Source organism: Eubalaena glacialis, chromosome 6, assembly GCF_028564815.1.
Source record: "Eubalaena glacialis isolate mEubGla1 chromosome 6, mEubGla1.1.hap2.+ XY, whole genome shotgun sequence".
Taxonomy (NCBI): domain Eukaryota; kingdom Metazoa; phylum Chordata; class Mammalia; order Artiodactyla; family Balaenidae; genus Eubalaena; species Eubalaena glacialis.
In genome coordinates this window covers 26152042-26169108 of record NC_083721.1, presented here as the reverse complement: position 1 = coordinate 26169108, position 17067 = coordinate 26152042, and the positions used below count along the sequence as shown (strand labels likewise).

General features: G+C 34.4%; 1 protein-coding gene across 1 annotated transcript in view; it reads right to left on the bottom strand.

Moving 5' to 3' along the window:
* Positions 1-17067, bottom strand: part of TMPRSS15 (transmembrane serine protease 15) — a 134656-nt gene that overhangs the window by 39726 nt on the left and 77863 nt on the right. Inside the window, exons 17-18 of the mRNA XM_061192958.1 lie at positions 4312-4422; positions 2837-2966 (exon numbers count right to left, since the gene is read on the bottom strand). Coding sequence (XP_061048941.1) covers positions 2837-2966; positions 4312-4422 — 241 coding nt within the window. The remainder of the gene's footprint in view (positions 1-2836; positions 2967-4311; positions 4423-17067) is intronic.

Sequence of the window (17067 nt, the reverse complement as noted above, 5' to 3'; positions counted from 1 at the left end):
GTTGGGGGAAAAACATGTAAATAGATAGTTGTGTGGAATTGGCTGTCAGCCACACAGCTCAGGCCATTTTCTAGAAAGCCTTTCCTGACATGCCCAAATTGAGTATAGATTCTCCTACAGCACATTGTATTTATCACATTATGTTGTAATTCTTTTTTTTTTAACATCTTTATTGGAGTATAATTGCTTTACAATGGTGTGTTAGTTTCTGCTTTATAACAAAGTGAATCAGCTTATTTATGTGTCTATCTCCACCACATAAGCATTTAAAGCAAAAACCATGTCTCATTCATCTGAAGACCAGGCACAATATCATTACCAATGCTTAGATTTCCGATCTGGGAGTAAATAAAATAATATATTCATATTAGCAACTATTAAAAAATAATAAAGATAAATGTTTCCTTTCCAATATGTTCTCTCATGCAACTGAAGGAATCAGCATTATGTAATCACCCAACAAATTTTATTCAAATGCATTCAAAATATTTCTGCCAAAGAAGATATTAGTCACTTTGATCTTTGTAAATGATTCATCTTAACCCCGATCTATCCTTGAGGAAACAATTCAGCTAAGATTCACAAACCACAGTGGAAAGAACACCTGTGTTTATAAGCATATAGTGATGCTTAGGTGATGAATTGGAACTCAAGCTCCTGTGTAGTAAAAGTCCAATCATCCAGGGCATTTAGATTCATCAATTGTGGACACATGGTCAAGTAACCCATCTCCTCAGCCTAAATTTTACTAAGTTTCTGAGTCTATAAAATAGCTCCTCAGCATTACTGGCAAGTTTAGTAGTGGAAGCAAAGGACTTCCTAGGGCCTCACCTGCATGAACTTGCTATTGAGCTAAAATCAACATTAAGGTAGGAACCTGGAGTCAGCGCCACTTATCCAGTGCTTTACTTGAAGTGGGGATAAACAATTGTCCATTTCAGTGTTTTGTTGATTCTTCATCAAAAAACATTATTTCCCCTAATCTACCCTCCTCTAAGACGCTTTATGTCTCAAAGCTCCCCAGGTTAAAAGGGTTTTTGTTAGAACACAAACTATAATGTATAATAAAAGGGATAAATATATATAAATTGCAAGGTTTCCAAATAATACACATAAACCAAATTGATGATTATTTACATGATGGATGGTAAAACTTACTTCCTCCATTTGGATTTGATAGGAACTGCCTTTCTGATGAGGATGACATCACTTGCATGAGACTTGGAGCTGGGGAGTTCCCATTCTGAAGGAACAGCATTTTGGGAGGTAAAGGGAGCTGAAAGCTCTCAATCCAACTAGTAGTTATCCAACTTCTAGTATCCAAGAAGTTATAGAGCATTTCTGACACTCTGACTGGGACCTCAACACATTTTCCTATTGTAAAATATCTCTATGTGGCGGTTAGGTGCTATTTTTGGCACTGGTAATCAATATAACTCTCCAAGTCTACTAGAAATTAAACAGCTATTATGGGCTAAACCAGGATCTAACCACTGCACTAACATTATTTCTAGTGGAAAATATGTTTTGGGTTAAAAAATAAACATTTTGAAATAAATTTCAAAAATCTGTGTATAACATGATGACTCTATGAATTACTAATCAGAAAGAAGGGCCCCTTAAGAGGAAAGCAATCAATCACCTTTGATTTTGATGAACTAGAAATAGCTGAGATAACTTGGAAATGCTGGGAGTATAGGTGGATGTGGACTTAAATTATTTTCCTTTGTAACTTTATGTAATCTTCTAAAATAAATTAGAAAACAATTCTCCAGTTCAAGGCAGAAAGGAAATTATAATGATTTATAACTGGCAAATGTATACTTCCGGCATACATTTATTTAGCTAGAAATATTTATATTTATATTTACATATATACTTATACATAAAAAATAATTTATTGATTCAACAAATGTTTTATAGCACCTGTATTTTGAAACAAGGATAAGTCTAGATGTTAGCAATGCAATAATGGATAAAATAGACATGGGTCTTACATTTATAGACTTCTTAGTTTACAGGCCAACCTGGTAAATAATATAGTGCTATGAGTGATAAATAACCATATGTGACCCAATATGGTTAAACCTCTCAAATCTTGAATACCAAAGGATCAGAATGGTGAATTAGAGTTGACAGATTATACAGCTTAAATGAAGTAAATTATTACTACTTATCACCCACCATTTTCCACCTCATCACTTTTGAGACTGATGGGAAGGTAAAAAATGAATATGGTGAACTTATATATTTAATGTAATATATTATGATATTAAACTGGGATGTAAGGTTAATTTTTGGTGAATCATTAGTATGGAATTGTCACTTGAATTAAGTCTTGTAATTTTGCATATTCTTTCTCACAATAATTATACTGATACAAATCTTCTAAAAGAACTATTATGAACATGTCGCAAAGATACAGCAAAAGCGTGTTCTCTGCGTTACCCTTGTGATTAGTTATATACATTACAATATAGCATAAAATGGAATATTTCCTTTTCTTAAAAATAATAATCTACAGGAAATATTTAATGACATGAGAAATGTTCATGTGTAAGTAGGCTACAAGACAGAGCATAATATGGTATTTTGTATGATTTTGTAATATACTATTTCTATATACTTATATTTATGTAATATTTATACAAAGGTTATTAACCGTGGTTGTTGTTTGAGAATGGGGTTAGGCAAGTTTTTTATTTTCTTCCTTTTGATCATGTGTATTTTCTAAATTCATAACTTCCATAAATTTTAAATTTCTTAGTAAACCCAATTTGAAACCCATAAAAAAGCTTGAGAATAATTTAAGAGAGAGCTGGGTAGAATTACTTACCCTAGTCCCAGCAGCTGACAAACATCATTTGAAATCTGGGTCGTCCAGTTCTTAGCACAAGCTACATGCCATATGCTCTGGATTCTGAACTGCACCAAACCACGGTTTGTCGTGCCATTGAAGAGACGCACTAAAGAGATCAGATCATACATAGGGTCATTGTGACCTAAGTTGATAAAAGGAAATGATGGACTCTAAACTAAACATACAATGTTCTTAACATTTAGAGTTTAGAGGTTGATAGTATGTAATTTTTCGTAACAGTATGCTGGAAGTCTTAAGTTGAAAAAGATAAATTCCGTAGACTTAATTTTGCTCTTTCATATGACTAATAAAAAGGGAAAGGGCAGAGATATACAAGTACACTGCATACCAATACAGCAAATAAACAGAAAATAAAGCTTTTTGAAGAGAATATCTTACAAATGTGTTCTCTAAAAGAAGGAAAACTCAAGTTCAGGAATAACTGTAAGCATTTTTTTCCCTACTTCTTTCTCCAGAAGCTATTTTCTTTGCCCTTATTCTTTTGCTGTTTGGTTTCCGTCATCTTCCCCTCTATCTTACAGCCATTTTGGATAGAGTGTTAAGGCCATTAGTGGCTAAGTGGGGATTGGGTTAAGCTAAGCTAGTTTATCAAACAGATAAAATATCACCCATCATAGTTTTACCCACAGACACCATATTGTAATTCTGTAAGTGAATGTTATGTTTACATTTTTTTCCCTATTATAAAAAGAATAACAGCATGGACTTTAGAATTAGACAGACTTTGGCTGGAAACACAGCTCTAGCCCTTGCTAGGTGTGTGATCTTTGGCAGCCCCTTAACTCCTCCAAGCCTCAGCTTTCTCGTGACTGAAATAGAGTTAATTCTAATTACGTTAAGATCGTTTTACAGCACTTAGTTACAATGCATGGCACGTCATAAATAGCATTAAGTATGTGCTCGGAAATAAAAGTAAGACAGAGTAAAAGCAGCCATTATTCCTAATGTGATAGAGATCTGGAGTGGGGCTGGGCAGGAGTAGCAGGCAGGAAGAGTAGTAGATGCTGAAGAATCAAGCATGTGAAGGAACAATTCTAAGAAAGACAGTTATAGATGAGCATGAGGGTGCCTCTGTGTGTAGGCAAGGTACAGAGTATAATAGTTAATAAGAGTGATGCTAGGGTGCCTGGTGTGGGCTGTTGTCTCTCTGTGGTATTTTATGCTTTTTACCTGAAGATGGGTTGTCCTAGACTTAAAGTTATTAAATGTAGTCAAGTTTAAACAAACAAACAAACAGAAACAAGAGTTTGCATGTTAGCTTTTGTTCTAGCCAGAATGGTGACAGCAGTGCTGAAATCACCAGGAGATCATAACCTCAGAGTACCAAAATATGTCCTAATAAATATAGTCATGATCTTCCTTTCACGTCTGTAGAATCCAAATGTAGAGGTTAAGCTGATAAAAAGTATTTTCCTAAAAATAAAACGTACCACAATGTGCTTCATCTGAGCCATCCTTACAGTGTGGAAAACTGTCACAGAGATTCACCAGCGGGACACACTGTCCATTCGTACACTGAAAATTGTCTTCCTTGCAGGGCTCTATGGGGAAAAAATATGTACTGTATGGGGTAAAGAAATGACAAATAGACAGTTCTAGAGTACCCATCCCATTTCTGCCCCTTTAAACATCCTGTGATTTGCCACAGTGCATAGTCAAAGCTGGCTTTGATGTTGACTATGACTGCACACTTCCTGCTCAGAATGTTTTTGCAATAGTTCTGTCAAAGCCAGAGGCATGGCTTAAGAAGAGCGTGTATAAAACCTTAAGCATCTCCTTTGCAGCAGAGGGCAGGGCAGTTCCAAGAGATGGCTGAGAGGTTTTGGGCATACCTCTCCCGCACCATCTCTGTGAGTCTCAAATTCTTCCAACCCAAATGAACACATTGGGCTGGCCAAAAAGTTCTTTCATAGGATGTTCTGGAAAAACCCGAACAAACTTTTTGGCCAGCCCAATACAAGTAACAACCACTGGCATGTTACACAAGCATAGGGAGATCTCTTGGTTTTACCATCCAAATGATACCTCCAAACCTTTATTATATAGAAATGTGGAAGGGGCCTTTTGGTGGGATCAAAGTTGGACCAGGCTGGAAGCAGTGAGCTTGATTAAAACGTGATGAGATGGGAAAAAGTCATCTAAAGAAATGGAACCTGCAATAGTAGTAATTTGAAGGGAGGTAGGAATGGAGAGCCGGACAAGAAAAGCAGGGTTGGAGTCATGGGAATGTGCTTGGACATAAAGAAACAGAAGGAAAATGAAGAGGCTGGACAAGGAAGGAACTGAGTAGATCCGGTAGTTTTTTCCAGAATTTGAGTTGTGCAGAAAGATGTCTACTTGAAATACTCATTGTTTAAAAGGAGTGAGAACTATGTTTCCTGGAAATGTTTGTTTAAATCTTAAGGACTTTTGCCCTGGGAGAGCCTTTGTCTCACTAGAAAAGAGGGGTTTGCTTTCCTCAAGTTGTTTTCTGATTATGACTTGGGAGGGGTAGCTACATCCTGATATTAGGATCTCTGTTGGGGCCACACAGGATTGGGACCCTCTGAGAAAGGAAATAGTAGTTGGGTATGGAGAAGCTTGAAGTTTCTTCCCCTATGTGGTGCATGCACAATAAAAATGGGGAAGAAAAAGCACTTGAAAAAAAAAAGGAACAGGGAAACCTGTATTTTAAAAGCTATTAGTGAATATTAATCATTAACTACTATACTGTACTGCTTTCATAGATACACGATTCATGTTAAAATGGTTTCAAAAACAAATGGTACTGGTCTCCATAGAGACTTTCTCAATTTATGATGACCAAATGTAATGACACCTGAAAGGAATAAGTTCTGTTGCTTTAGAATCTAGGTTGTAGCCCCAAATCTGTGAGCACTGATAAATACTGTTATGTTCTAAAGAGAGGTACTAAATGTAGCCATACTAATACTTTAAAAATTACCAAAACTAGTCCAGCGACTATAAATTTCTAGCTATCACCTATTTCCAGCTATGAAAAAGAGGATTCGAGTTTTTTTCTAGAAAAAGACTAAATAAGGGTCTTAAGGAAGAGTGTTTTCATGTGCAAGATGGGAGGAAGTTGCCATCCAGAAAACCAAGCGAAGGGTGCCCCAAGAGAACCAATTCATACTGGGTTGCCTTAAAGAAGAGAGGCCATCTCACTCCCCAGCTGAAAGTTTATTATGCTGCAGAGTCATAAGGGCTAGTGCTTACACGGGACTAGTGCAGGGACTTTCAGATACTTTTTTCAGCTGGGACCACAGTAAAAATACATATTTTAAATCATACTCTAGGGCACACCCCAACGCGTATATGTGTGTGTGTGCACGTAACTAAATTAAAATTTACTCTTACTTTGTTCTGTTATTTCTATTCCATTCCATTCCATTCCATTCCATCCCATCCCATCCCATTCCATTCCATTCCATCCCATCCCATCCCATCCCAACCCATCCCATCCCATCCCATCCCATCCCATCCCATCCCATCCTATCCCATCCCATCCCATCCTATCCTATCCTATCCTATCCTATCCTATCCTATCCTATTCTATTCTATTCTATTCTATTCTATTCTATTCTATTCTATTCTATTCTATTCTATTCTATTCTATTCTATTCCATCCCATTCCATCCATTTTGCTCCATAGCAAAGAATGCTGGCCAAAACTCAATAAATTGATTTCATGATACACTTTTTGAAAAATACCAGACTAAACTGAAGTATAGTGAAAAATTTCATGGGAGATGGTAACTTTAGTGTCCTAAATTTTGTGGGTAGATAGCTATATAAATTAGTACTCACTTCCTGTGTAATGAATTTAGAAGCCAGACATTTGGCTGGAACTTTCCTTGATGATAGTTAGGTGTAAGAGAGAGGGTGGCAGTAGAAAAAACCTGCATTTTCTCCATGTGCAGGGCAGTGCATGAGTTTCCTTTTGGCCACATGGACACTGGGAAAGATAATTGAGTGACAGCTGCCTGTCAGGACAAGCTGGCTCCAGAACAAATAAGTGCGGGAATGAAGCCTGGCTGGTGGGGATTAGGAGCAAAGCAGGGTTATAAGAGATCACAAGGGTAAGTAGTGTACTACCCATGCCTACTGTGCAGTGGTCCTGGGGAGTGGGGAGAGGAACACGCCAAAGAACCCACAACTCTGTTCTACAAAAGAGTTAGCATTTGTCCAGGAGCTACTGTTAGCTGAAAGAAAACTACAGTGGTAGAAGATTATCCTTTTCTGCCTCTCTTCCAACACTGGAGCTATGGGAAAATGGAAGGGAAAGAAAGTGAGAAGTAAGTTAAAGACAATATTTCCACCTTCTACTTTAAGTTATTGGGCCAAGATTTGTGCCTGAGTTGGGAGATTAAAAAAAAAGAGCTGTGACTTAGTTGCTATTAAAGTTTTGATGTTGTATTTGACTGTACATTTTAATACATAAAAGTGAGGTTTAATTACCCATTTAAGAAAATTGCATACCTAAAATAACTGGAAAAATGAAGCGATCTGGCTGAAATATCCCAGAATAAAAAGAGAGATTTGAAATAAAGTAAGTAGAGAAAAATAAAGTTTTATCTGTTTATATTCTCATAGAGTGTGTTCTTTAAATTGAATGTACAATGTACTATCTGTAATACCCTTATGCCTTGTTTCTTCATTTTATATGCTTAGGACTTGACAAAATGACTGGAACAAAGTAGCAAATCAGTAGATATTTGTTAAACATTAAGTGAATTAATTTATGTTAAATGAGTGATATGCCTCAAAAATCAGTATGAACCTTAGTAATAGAGTTGATGCAATACAAAGAAATCTTTAAAAGTATGATTTCAAAAAAAACATTTAAAAATTAGGCAGTTGATTGGCTGATGGTAACTCTATTGATCTGAAAAATAAAAATTGATTCTATGAATTATGAAGATAAAATTTACTTATTTGAGTGGTGGTTAAAACATAAGCTCTGGAATCATATGACTGGTTTGATCTGCAGCTTAGCCATTTCCTTTTTTTTTTTTTTTTTAGCATCTTTATTGGAGTATAATTGCTTTACAATGGTGTGTTAGTTTCTGCTTTATAATAAAGTGAATCAGCTATACATATAGATATATCCCCATATCTCTTCCCTCTTGTGTCTCCCTCCGTTCCACCCTCTCTATCCCACCCCTCTAGGTGATCACAAAGCACGGAGCTGATCTCCCTGTGCTATGCAGCTGCTTCCCACTAGCTATCTATTTTACATTTGGTAGTGTATATATGTCCATGCCACTCTCTCACTTTGTCCTAGCTTACCCTTCCCCCTCCCTGTGTCCTCAAGTCCATTCTCTAGTAGGTCTGCGTCTTTATTCCCATCCTGCCCCTAGGTTCTTCATGACCTTTTTTTTTTTTTTTAGATTCCATATATATGTGTTAGCATACAGTATTTGTTTTTCTCTTTTTGACTTATTTCACTATGTATGACAGACTCTAGGTCCATCCACCCCACTACAAATAACTCAATTTCGTTTCTTTTTGTGGCTGAGTAATATTCCATTGTGTATATGTGCCACATCTTCTTTATCCATTCATCTGTCGATGGACACTTAGGTTGCTTCCATGTCCTGGCTATTGTAAATAGAGTTGCAATGAACATTATGGTACATGACTCTTTTTGAATTATGGTTTTCCCAGGGTATAAGCCCAGTAGTAGGATTGCTGGGTCGTATGGTAGTTCTATTTTTAGTTTTTTATGGAACCTCCATACTGTTCTCCATAGTGGCTGTATCAATTTACATTCCCACCAACAGTGCAAGAGGGTTCCCTTTTCTCCACACCCTCTCCAGCATTTATTGTTTGTAGATTTTTTGATGATGGCCATTCTGACTGGTGTGAGGTGATACCTCATTGTAGTTTTGATTTGCATTTCTCTAATGATTAATGATGTTGAGAATTCTTTCATGTGTTTGTTGGCCATCTGTATATCTTCTTGGGAGAAATGTCTATTTAGGTCTTTTGCCCATTTTTGGATTGGGTTGTTTGTTTTTTTGATATTGAGCTGCATGAGCTGCTTGTATATTTTGGAGATTAAATCTTTGTCAGTTGCTTCATTTGCAAATATCTTCTCCCATTCTGAGGGTTGCCTTTTCGTCTTGTTTATGGTTTCCTTTGCTGTGCAAAAGCTTTTGAGTTTCATTAGGTCCCATTTGTTTATTTTTGTTTTTATTTCCATTTCTCTAGGAGGTGGGTCAGAAAGGATCTTGCTGTGATTTATGTCATAGAGTGTTCTGCATATGTTTTCCTCTAAGAGTTTTATAGTGTCTGGCCTTACCTTTAGGTCTTTAATCCATTTGCAGTTTATTTTTGTGTATGGTGTTAGGGAGTGTTCTAATTTCATTCTTTTACATGTATCTGTCCAGTTTTTCCAGCACAACTTATTGAAGAGGCTGTCTTTTCTCCATTGTATATTCTTGCCTCCTTTATCAAAAATAAGGTGACCATATGTGTGTGGGTTTATCTCTGGGCTTTCTATCCTGTTCCATTGATCTATATTTCTGTTTTTGTGCCAGTACCATACTAGCCACTTCCTTTTTATTTATTTTTGACCCTGGGCAAATAAATTAGTCTTTCAGAAACTCAGTTTCCTTTACTGTCAAATAGGATAAGTACCACTTATGTCTTAGGTGTATCATGAGAGTAAATTTTTAAAAAATTAAATGCATTTAGTATACCAATATGAATACATTGAATGAAGAATGAATTTTATCCTTAACAACAAAGTACTGATAGTAACATTTAGAAATCGTCCTTTTCATTGATATTTTTAAGTTACTATTCTTACTTCTATGTTCTGGTTGTGCGACTTTCCCCTCCAGATAATGCAAGAAATCACACATAATCCTTTCCTCTGGGTATCTCACAACAATAATTGGAGCTATTTGTATAGGTTATTTTAAACTTTGATGAAGTCTATATTTTTTCAATCCAAATTTAAGTTACTTTAATAAAAAATACTTTAAGGAAGGCATGACTGGGCTGGTTGTTTCTATAAATCTTTATCCAGTGTGAGTAGGTTACATATATCAAGTATAATACTATTAGGGAGGTTCTTGTAAATGTAATTATCAATTTATTTCATAAACACATATTTTTAAACCAGGTTAGTGAGATGATAAATTGGCAAAGACAGCTACTTACTCTACAGTCAAGCATTAATGTTTTAACTGAATTTATATTTTAATCTTTCTAGTGTTAATTTTCATTTAGCAAACAGGAATACTTAAAACTAGGTATATATGTTTTTGAATTTATATATTCTATTTTAAATCTATACTTAATATATATTATATTTATTTTAAAACCTGATGGCTTAATTATGTACCCATAATCAAATATCATAATATACTTATAGAATGTTAGTCACAGCTAGTCATTTTTATATTATCCCATTACTTTGTTTCCATAGTTTGTTAAAATCATTATGTAAAAATGAGTTTTCAATATCAATAATTTAATAATAGATAATTTATTAATAATTTTACTCTTTTACTAGTATAGCCAGGTTATATTTAATTGGAAAACACATATCCATTGAATGAAAATTTAAATATCTGAATAAAAATATGAATGAAAACATGTATAAATGTCTGAAAATTGTAATTCATTTTTGTGCTCTAGCCAAAGCTGTTAATACTGTATGAACATGGAAAAATTAACCTATTTCTATAAGATGAATACATTGGATGAACAAATGCTGTATGGAGCAAAACAATCTATTGCTGCTGAACTGAAAAGAATGGCAAATTCTGAGGAGAAGTGTAAATAAACGCTTTCAAAATTTCCCTTTACATGCATGAACTGAATTCTGATTCTTTGCAACATATAACAGTTCGGCTTCATTAAGAAGTCTTTAATCCAAAAGTTTAACTTTCTGTGGCCTCTGATGTCTTATTTCTGATAATTTTATGCCCATAGTGAGAGAGAGAAAAAAAATATTGCTAAGAACTGAATTTTCCCATCTCCTTTTTATGAAGTCTCCAGTAGCCCTGCCTCATTTAGTCAACATATGCTTGGTTTTAATGGAACTGAATTGATCTCTAAGGCACATACCACACAATCTGGGGAGGGCTCTAAACCCCTAAATGTAATCAGCTGCCACTTCCACAGTTGCCAGATAAGCACTATTGAATTCCAAATTAAGATTCTGATATTCAGAAAAGAGCAATGAAGGGACATTCAGAGGAGAGTGATCTTAATAAGTCTATATTTCATATACTCTAGTTTAATGTAAATAAAATGTGATAACTAAGATAAAGAAAGGAGATACAAAAATATGTTATACAATTGTTTTACTCATCAATTGAATGCTTTGGAAGGTGTCCCTAAAATATCTCAGAAGATAAATGAAGCACATACATGCTGCAAATTTATGATATTCCTTTGATCCCTTTTTCCTAAAATGACTAGCAAAGCAGAGAACCAATATAAACAGATATGTGTGCCTAATCTCTCTTTCCATTACCAGCGTGATTATCTGCCACTGCCAATTCCCTGTTTCTGTAATTGCTTTTCAGCCTTTTGGTGTAAAAATCTCTCTGGGAGAAGACTGTGTTGATGATGACTCAATCCCTCCATTTTCTACTCTCCAGCAGCATCTGTCCTGTGGCCAAGAGGGATGTGAAACCACATTCCCAGCATATTCAGCACACAGTGATGGTCATGGAAGACTCTATTTTAGCTTCAATTGAGGGAATTTTCTCTAAATGATTTATTACCTAAATAACATAATCATAGTAACTGAAATCTAGTGAAAGGGCAAACAAATATAAGCAACACCTATGCCATAAATCTCCAATCTATTTTTTGTTGGAAGCCATAGATTACATTCTTTTGGCTTTTATCTTGAAGAGAAATTTCTTGTACTATTTTTCAAAATCCTAATGTATTTATCTTATTATAAGACTCTAATAAAAGCTAGTAACTGTAATATTTTTAATAGAAGAGATGTTACTGCCTTCCTTTTCCCAACCTATTCTCTTTCCACTTCTTTCCTCCCCGTTCCCTTACAATTTAAAATATGGCTTTAAAGACCTACTATTTCTCTAAAATTTCATTTCAAGATGCTTTCACTTTTGCAGATGGTGGAATGCTCATTAATTATTTCAGTTGTTTGGATTTGTAAATAAATTCACTCCCTTATTGGTTAGAGCTATTAGTTTTCTTATCTCATTAGTTCAGTTGGTTTTACTATTCATCTTCATTTCTTTAAAAATATAGTACTTCTCAGCCAAAGACCAATATCATATGATATCGCTTATATGTGGAATCTAAAAAACTGATACATATGTTTATTCTTTTTGGTGCGATGGTGAATGGGATTGTTTTCTTAACTTCTCTTTCTGATCTTTTGTTGTTAACGTATAGGAATGCAAAGGATTTCTGTGTGTTAATTTTGTATCCTGCAACTTTACCAAATTCATCCATGAGCTCCAGTAGTTTTCTGGTAGCAACTTTAGGATTTTCTATGTAACTAACAGAACATTGTAAATCACCCTTACTCCAATAAAAATTTTAAAAAATTAAAAAATGATACAAATGAAATTATTTACAAAACAGAAAGAGACTCACAGACATAGAAAACAAACTTATGTTTACCAAAGGGGGAATGGGGTTGGGGGGGAGGGATAAATTAGGAGGTTGGGATTAACATATACACACTACTATATGTAAAATATATAGATAACCAACAAGGACCTACTGTATAGCACAGGGAACTATACTCAATATTTTGTAATAACCTATAAGGAAATATAATCTGAAAAGAAATAGATATATATATAGTATATATAACTGAATCGCTGTGCTGTACACCTGAAGCTAACACAGTATAATAAATCAACAATACTTCAATAAAAAAAAGAAAGTAAAAAAAAAACCTTATGTTTGCAGTTCATTTTAATTTGGTGAATAGATATGGAACAATATTAAACAGCTAATAATTAATTAGAGTTGCAGTTAATATAATGTGCTACAAGTTCTTAGTTTATTTTGTGTTTTTATACTTACTAGAAATAAATGTTGAAAAATAAATTTTATTGTAATAACAAATAAATAAATATAATTATAATAAATTTTAAAAATATATAGTATTTCTCAAAAGTTCCCTCCATGACATCCTTGGAAAAAAGTTGGGAAGCCCTCCCCTCTAAGAGAATAACTATTACATATTTGCTTGCTCTATTTTAAAATACTTTATAGAACTGAGCACTTAATTATATTGCATTCAAATATGAGTGATATTGATGTCTATACATTTTTTATTGCAGAAGTTTCTCCTCAAAAATTTAGAAATGTCACTCCGCTGTTTTTAAATATTCACCATAAAATGGCTAAAATATAAAGCTGAACTGATTTTTGACATCTTTGAAAAATGATTCTGTTTATTCTCCTTAAAAAATTTGCTGAAAAATTTTCCTCTTGAAATTAAACATTTTAAACAGGAAATGTTACAACACTGATTTCTGCTTATACATTTTTTACAGTAAGCAATAAGACTTCATGATTTTTCAGTCACTTTAATCAGATCTAGAAAGTATTCGTTTTTTCCCATTACACATTTCAGTGTTAGTTTCAACTGGTTCTATTACTTTCAGCTTGTGGGTTGGTCTTTTTCCTGTATGCCCATCACAGACTCCCACATTTTTCCATCTCTTTACCTATTGTTTTTGCTTACTTGATCATGCTTTTGTGCTGCATTTTTGTGACAATGTGGTATTTTGGTGCCAGAGTTTTTGAATAGGTGTGCAAAATAAACTGTGCAGTTCACACCATTAACAAAAACCTCTGATCAAGTCAGAAATAATAATCTAGTTGTGGTAGAGTTTCAACAAGAAATTCCTCTGCCCAAAGGTGGCCATAGGGAGAGAATACTGACAATTCATAATGGTAGTCTCAAAATTGTTTTGATTAATATTTTCCAAGGCAGTGATTTACTTCTCCTCTAAGTTAATTTCTGATTTTTATACATTATATTTATCTCTCTCTATCTTTATATATCTTATACATTATATTTATACATAATGTATAATATATAATTTATACATTATATATTTATACACATAACTATATTTTCATGTCAATATATTTTCTTTTTTGCTATTTTGAAAAATATTTATAAGTATAATTTAAAAATGAATAAATAATCTCATTTATAAATTAAAATAATTATAAATCATATCACTTTCTATATTTTTCTCCTTTTCCATGTACTCTATTTTGAGATAAATTCTAATTTTCTGTTGATCTAAAAGTCTTTATTGCTTTCCTTTGGTGTTGTATGTTCTTTCATAGGCCTTAATATTTTTGTTTGTTTACTTCCCTAGTTGATTTTTTGTTTGTATACTTCATTAATTGATTTTTTTGTTTACTTCACTAATGGATTTTTTGATTGATTCATGTCAATGTTGCTTATAAATCATAAGTAGCTGCTCCTAAAACATCACAAAATTCTTCTGAAGAACAGGATAGTTGGCTGGGCTACCACTTACTCTCACCTAAGTAGCTTGGATAGTAACAATTGTTATGACTTATTTTCAGGAACAGAGGGTATATAAGCTACAGGTCAATTTTCATATTTGTAGTAATGCTGAAAGCATACAACTTTCTGGGATGGAGTCTAAGGTTTAGGGCAGTTGTAAGTAGAGGAGCAGAGATTTGTACAGATGATTCTAGGATCAGATAATAGGCCAGATGATGAACAATGCTCCAACTCTACCTCTTTTCTAGACATTTTAATTAAAGACAAACTGACCACAATCTCTTATGGAAGGGAAGGATAGATGTAGGAAGGAATGTGTATTCTGTTTTCCTGACATATTTGCATCTAGAGAGAACTACTAAGTTGTGGGACAGAAGTATTTTAAAAAATCATAGTACAAGGGGAGAAGCAAGCTCTAAAAATTCTCTATAGACTGTTGAATGCAGAGTTGTATTACATCTTACATATATGAATGAAAATATTTATATCTATATCTATGTCTATATCTACATCTACATATATATCTAGATATCTCTATGATGAGCAAGCTGGTCACGATTTTGGTTTTCCTGCTGACTATGTTATTGATGTAATAAAAAATATAGGGTAAGAAGGTTGTGCATCCCAGCAAGTATCAGCATCAAATTCCTTCTCCCTTCATGGCAGTGCATTTACACTGCTTGTCTCCAAGAAGTTAATGATGTTAATTTTTTAATTGGATGTTGTTGGCATTCAAACAGCTCATTTGCCTGTATCCCTGCTGTTCTCTAAAAGCATTCTTGGCAAAGGGAACATGACAGACAATCCTCTTTCCTCACAGTGCCAATAACCTCCCTTTATAGTTTAAAACGGCTCTCTTCAGTGTACAAAATGCACAGCTCTTTTCACACCAGAGAAGTGCATATAGGTTTGCTGAAAAACCAGTGTGGATTCCAGCTTTGAACAAAGTCAGCTAGTGGTTAATCAGGTGTAAAGGAAGGAAGAAAATTTCCTTTAAGATGAGGAAGAATGAATAAATGTACTAGAATGCAAACATTGAAATTAAGTCTTATATGTTTCTTTTTTTATATTTGAATTTTATTTTACTTTTTTATACAGCAGGTTCTTATTAGTTATCAATTTTATACATATTGTTGTATATATGTCAATTCCAATCTCCCAATTCATCCACCCCCACCACCACCCCTGCTTTCGCCCCTTGGTGTCCATACGTTTGTTCTCTACATCTGTGTCTCTATTTCTGCCTTGCAAACTGGTCATCAGTACAATTTTTCTAGATTCCACACATATGTGTTAGCATACGATATTTGTTTTTCTCTTTCTGACTTACTTCACTCTGTATGACAGTCTCTAGGTCCATCCACGTCTCTACAAAAGACCCAATTTCGTTCCTTTTTATGGCTGAGTAATATTCCATTGTATATATGTGCCACATCTTCTTTACCCATTCATCTGTCGATGGACATTCAGGTTGCTTCCATGTCCTGGCTATTGTAAATAGTGCTGTAATGAACATTGTGGTACGTGTGTGTTTTGAATTATGGTTTTCTCTGGGTATATGCCCAGTAGTGGGATTGCTGGGTCATATGGTAGTTCTATTTTTAGTTTTTTAAGGAACCTCCATACTGTTCTCCATAGTGGCTGTATCAATTTACATTCCCACCAACAGTGCAAGAGGGCTCCCTTTTCTCCACACCCTCTCCAGCATTTGTTGTTTGTAGATTTTCTGATGATGCCCATTCTAACCGGTGTGAGGTGATACCTTATTGTATTTTTGATTTGCATTTCTCTAATAATTAGTGATGTTGAGCAGCTTTTCATGTGCTTCTTGGCCATCTGTATGTCTTCTTTGGAGAAATGTCTACTTAGGTCTTCTGCCGATTTTTGGATTGGGTTGCTTGTTTTTTTAATATTGAGCTGCATGAGCTGTTTAGATATTTTGGAGATTAATCCTTTGTCTATTGATTGTTTGCAAATATTTTCTCCCATTCTGAGTGTTGTCTTTTCATCTTGTTTATGGTTTCCTTTGCTGTGCAAAAGCTTTTAAGTTTCATTAGGTCCATTTGTTTATTTTTGTTTCTATTTCCCTTACTCTAGGAGGTAGGTCAAAAAGGATCTTGCTGTGATTTATGTCATAGAGTGTTCTTCCTATGTTTTCCTCTAAGAGCTTTATAGTTTCTGGCATTACATTTAGGTCTTTAATCCATTTTGAGTTTATTTTTGTGTATGGTGTTAGGGAGTGTTCTAATTTCATTCTTTTACATGTAGCTGTCCAGTTTTCCCTGCACCACTTTCTTTTTAATTTTAATTTTAATTTTATATATTTTTTAACATCTTTATTGGAGTATAATTGCTTTACAATGGTGTGTTAGTTTCTGCTTTATAACAAAGTGAATCAGCTATAGATATAGATATATCCCCATATCTCTTCCCTCTTGCGTTTCCCTGCCTCTCACCCTCCCTATTCCACCCCTCTAGGTGGTCACAAAGTACTGAGCTGATCTCCCTGTGCTATGCAACTGCTTCCCACTAGCTATCGGTTTTACATTTGGTAGCCCAGCACCACTTATTGAAGAGACTGTCTTTTCCCCATTGTATATCCTTGCCTCCTTTGTCATAGATTAGTTAACCATAGGTGCATGAGTTTATCTCTGGGCTTTCTTTCCTGTTCCATTGA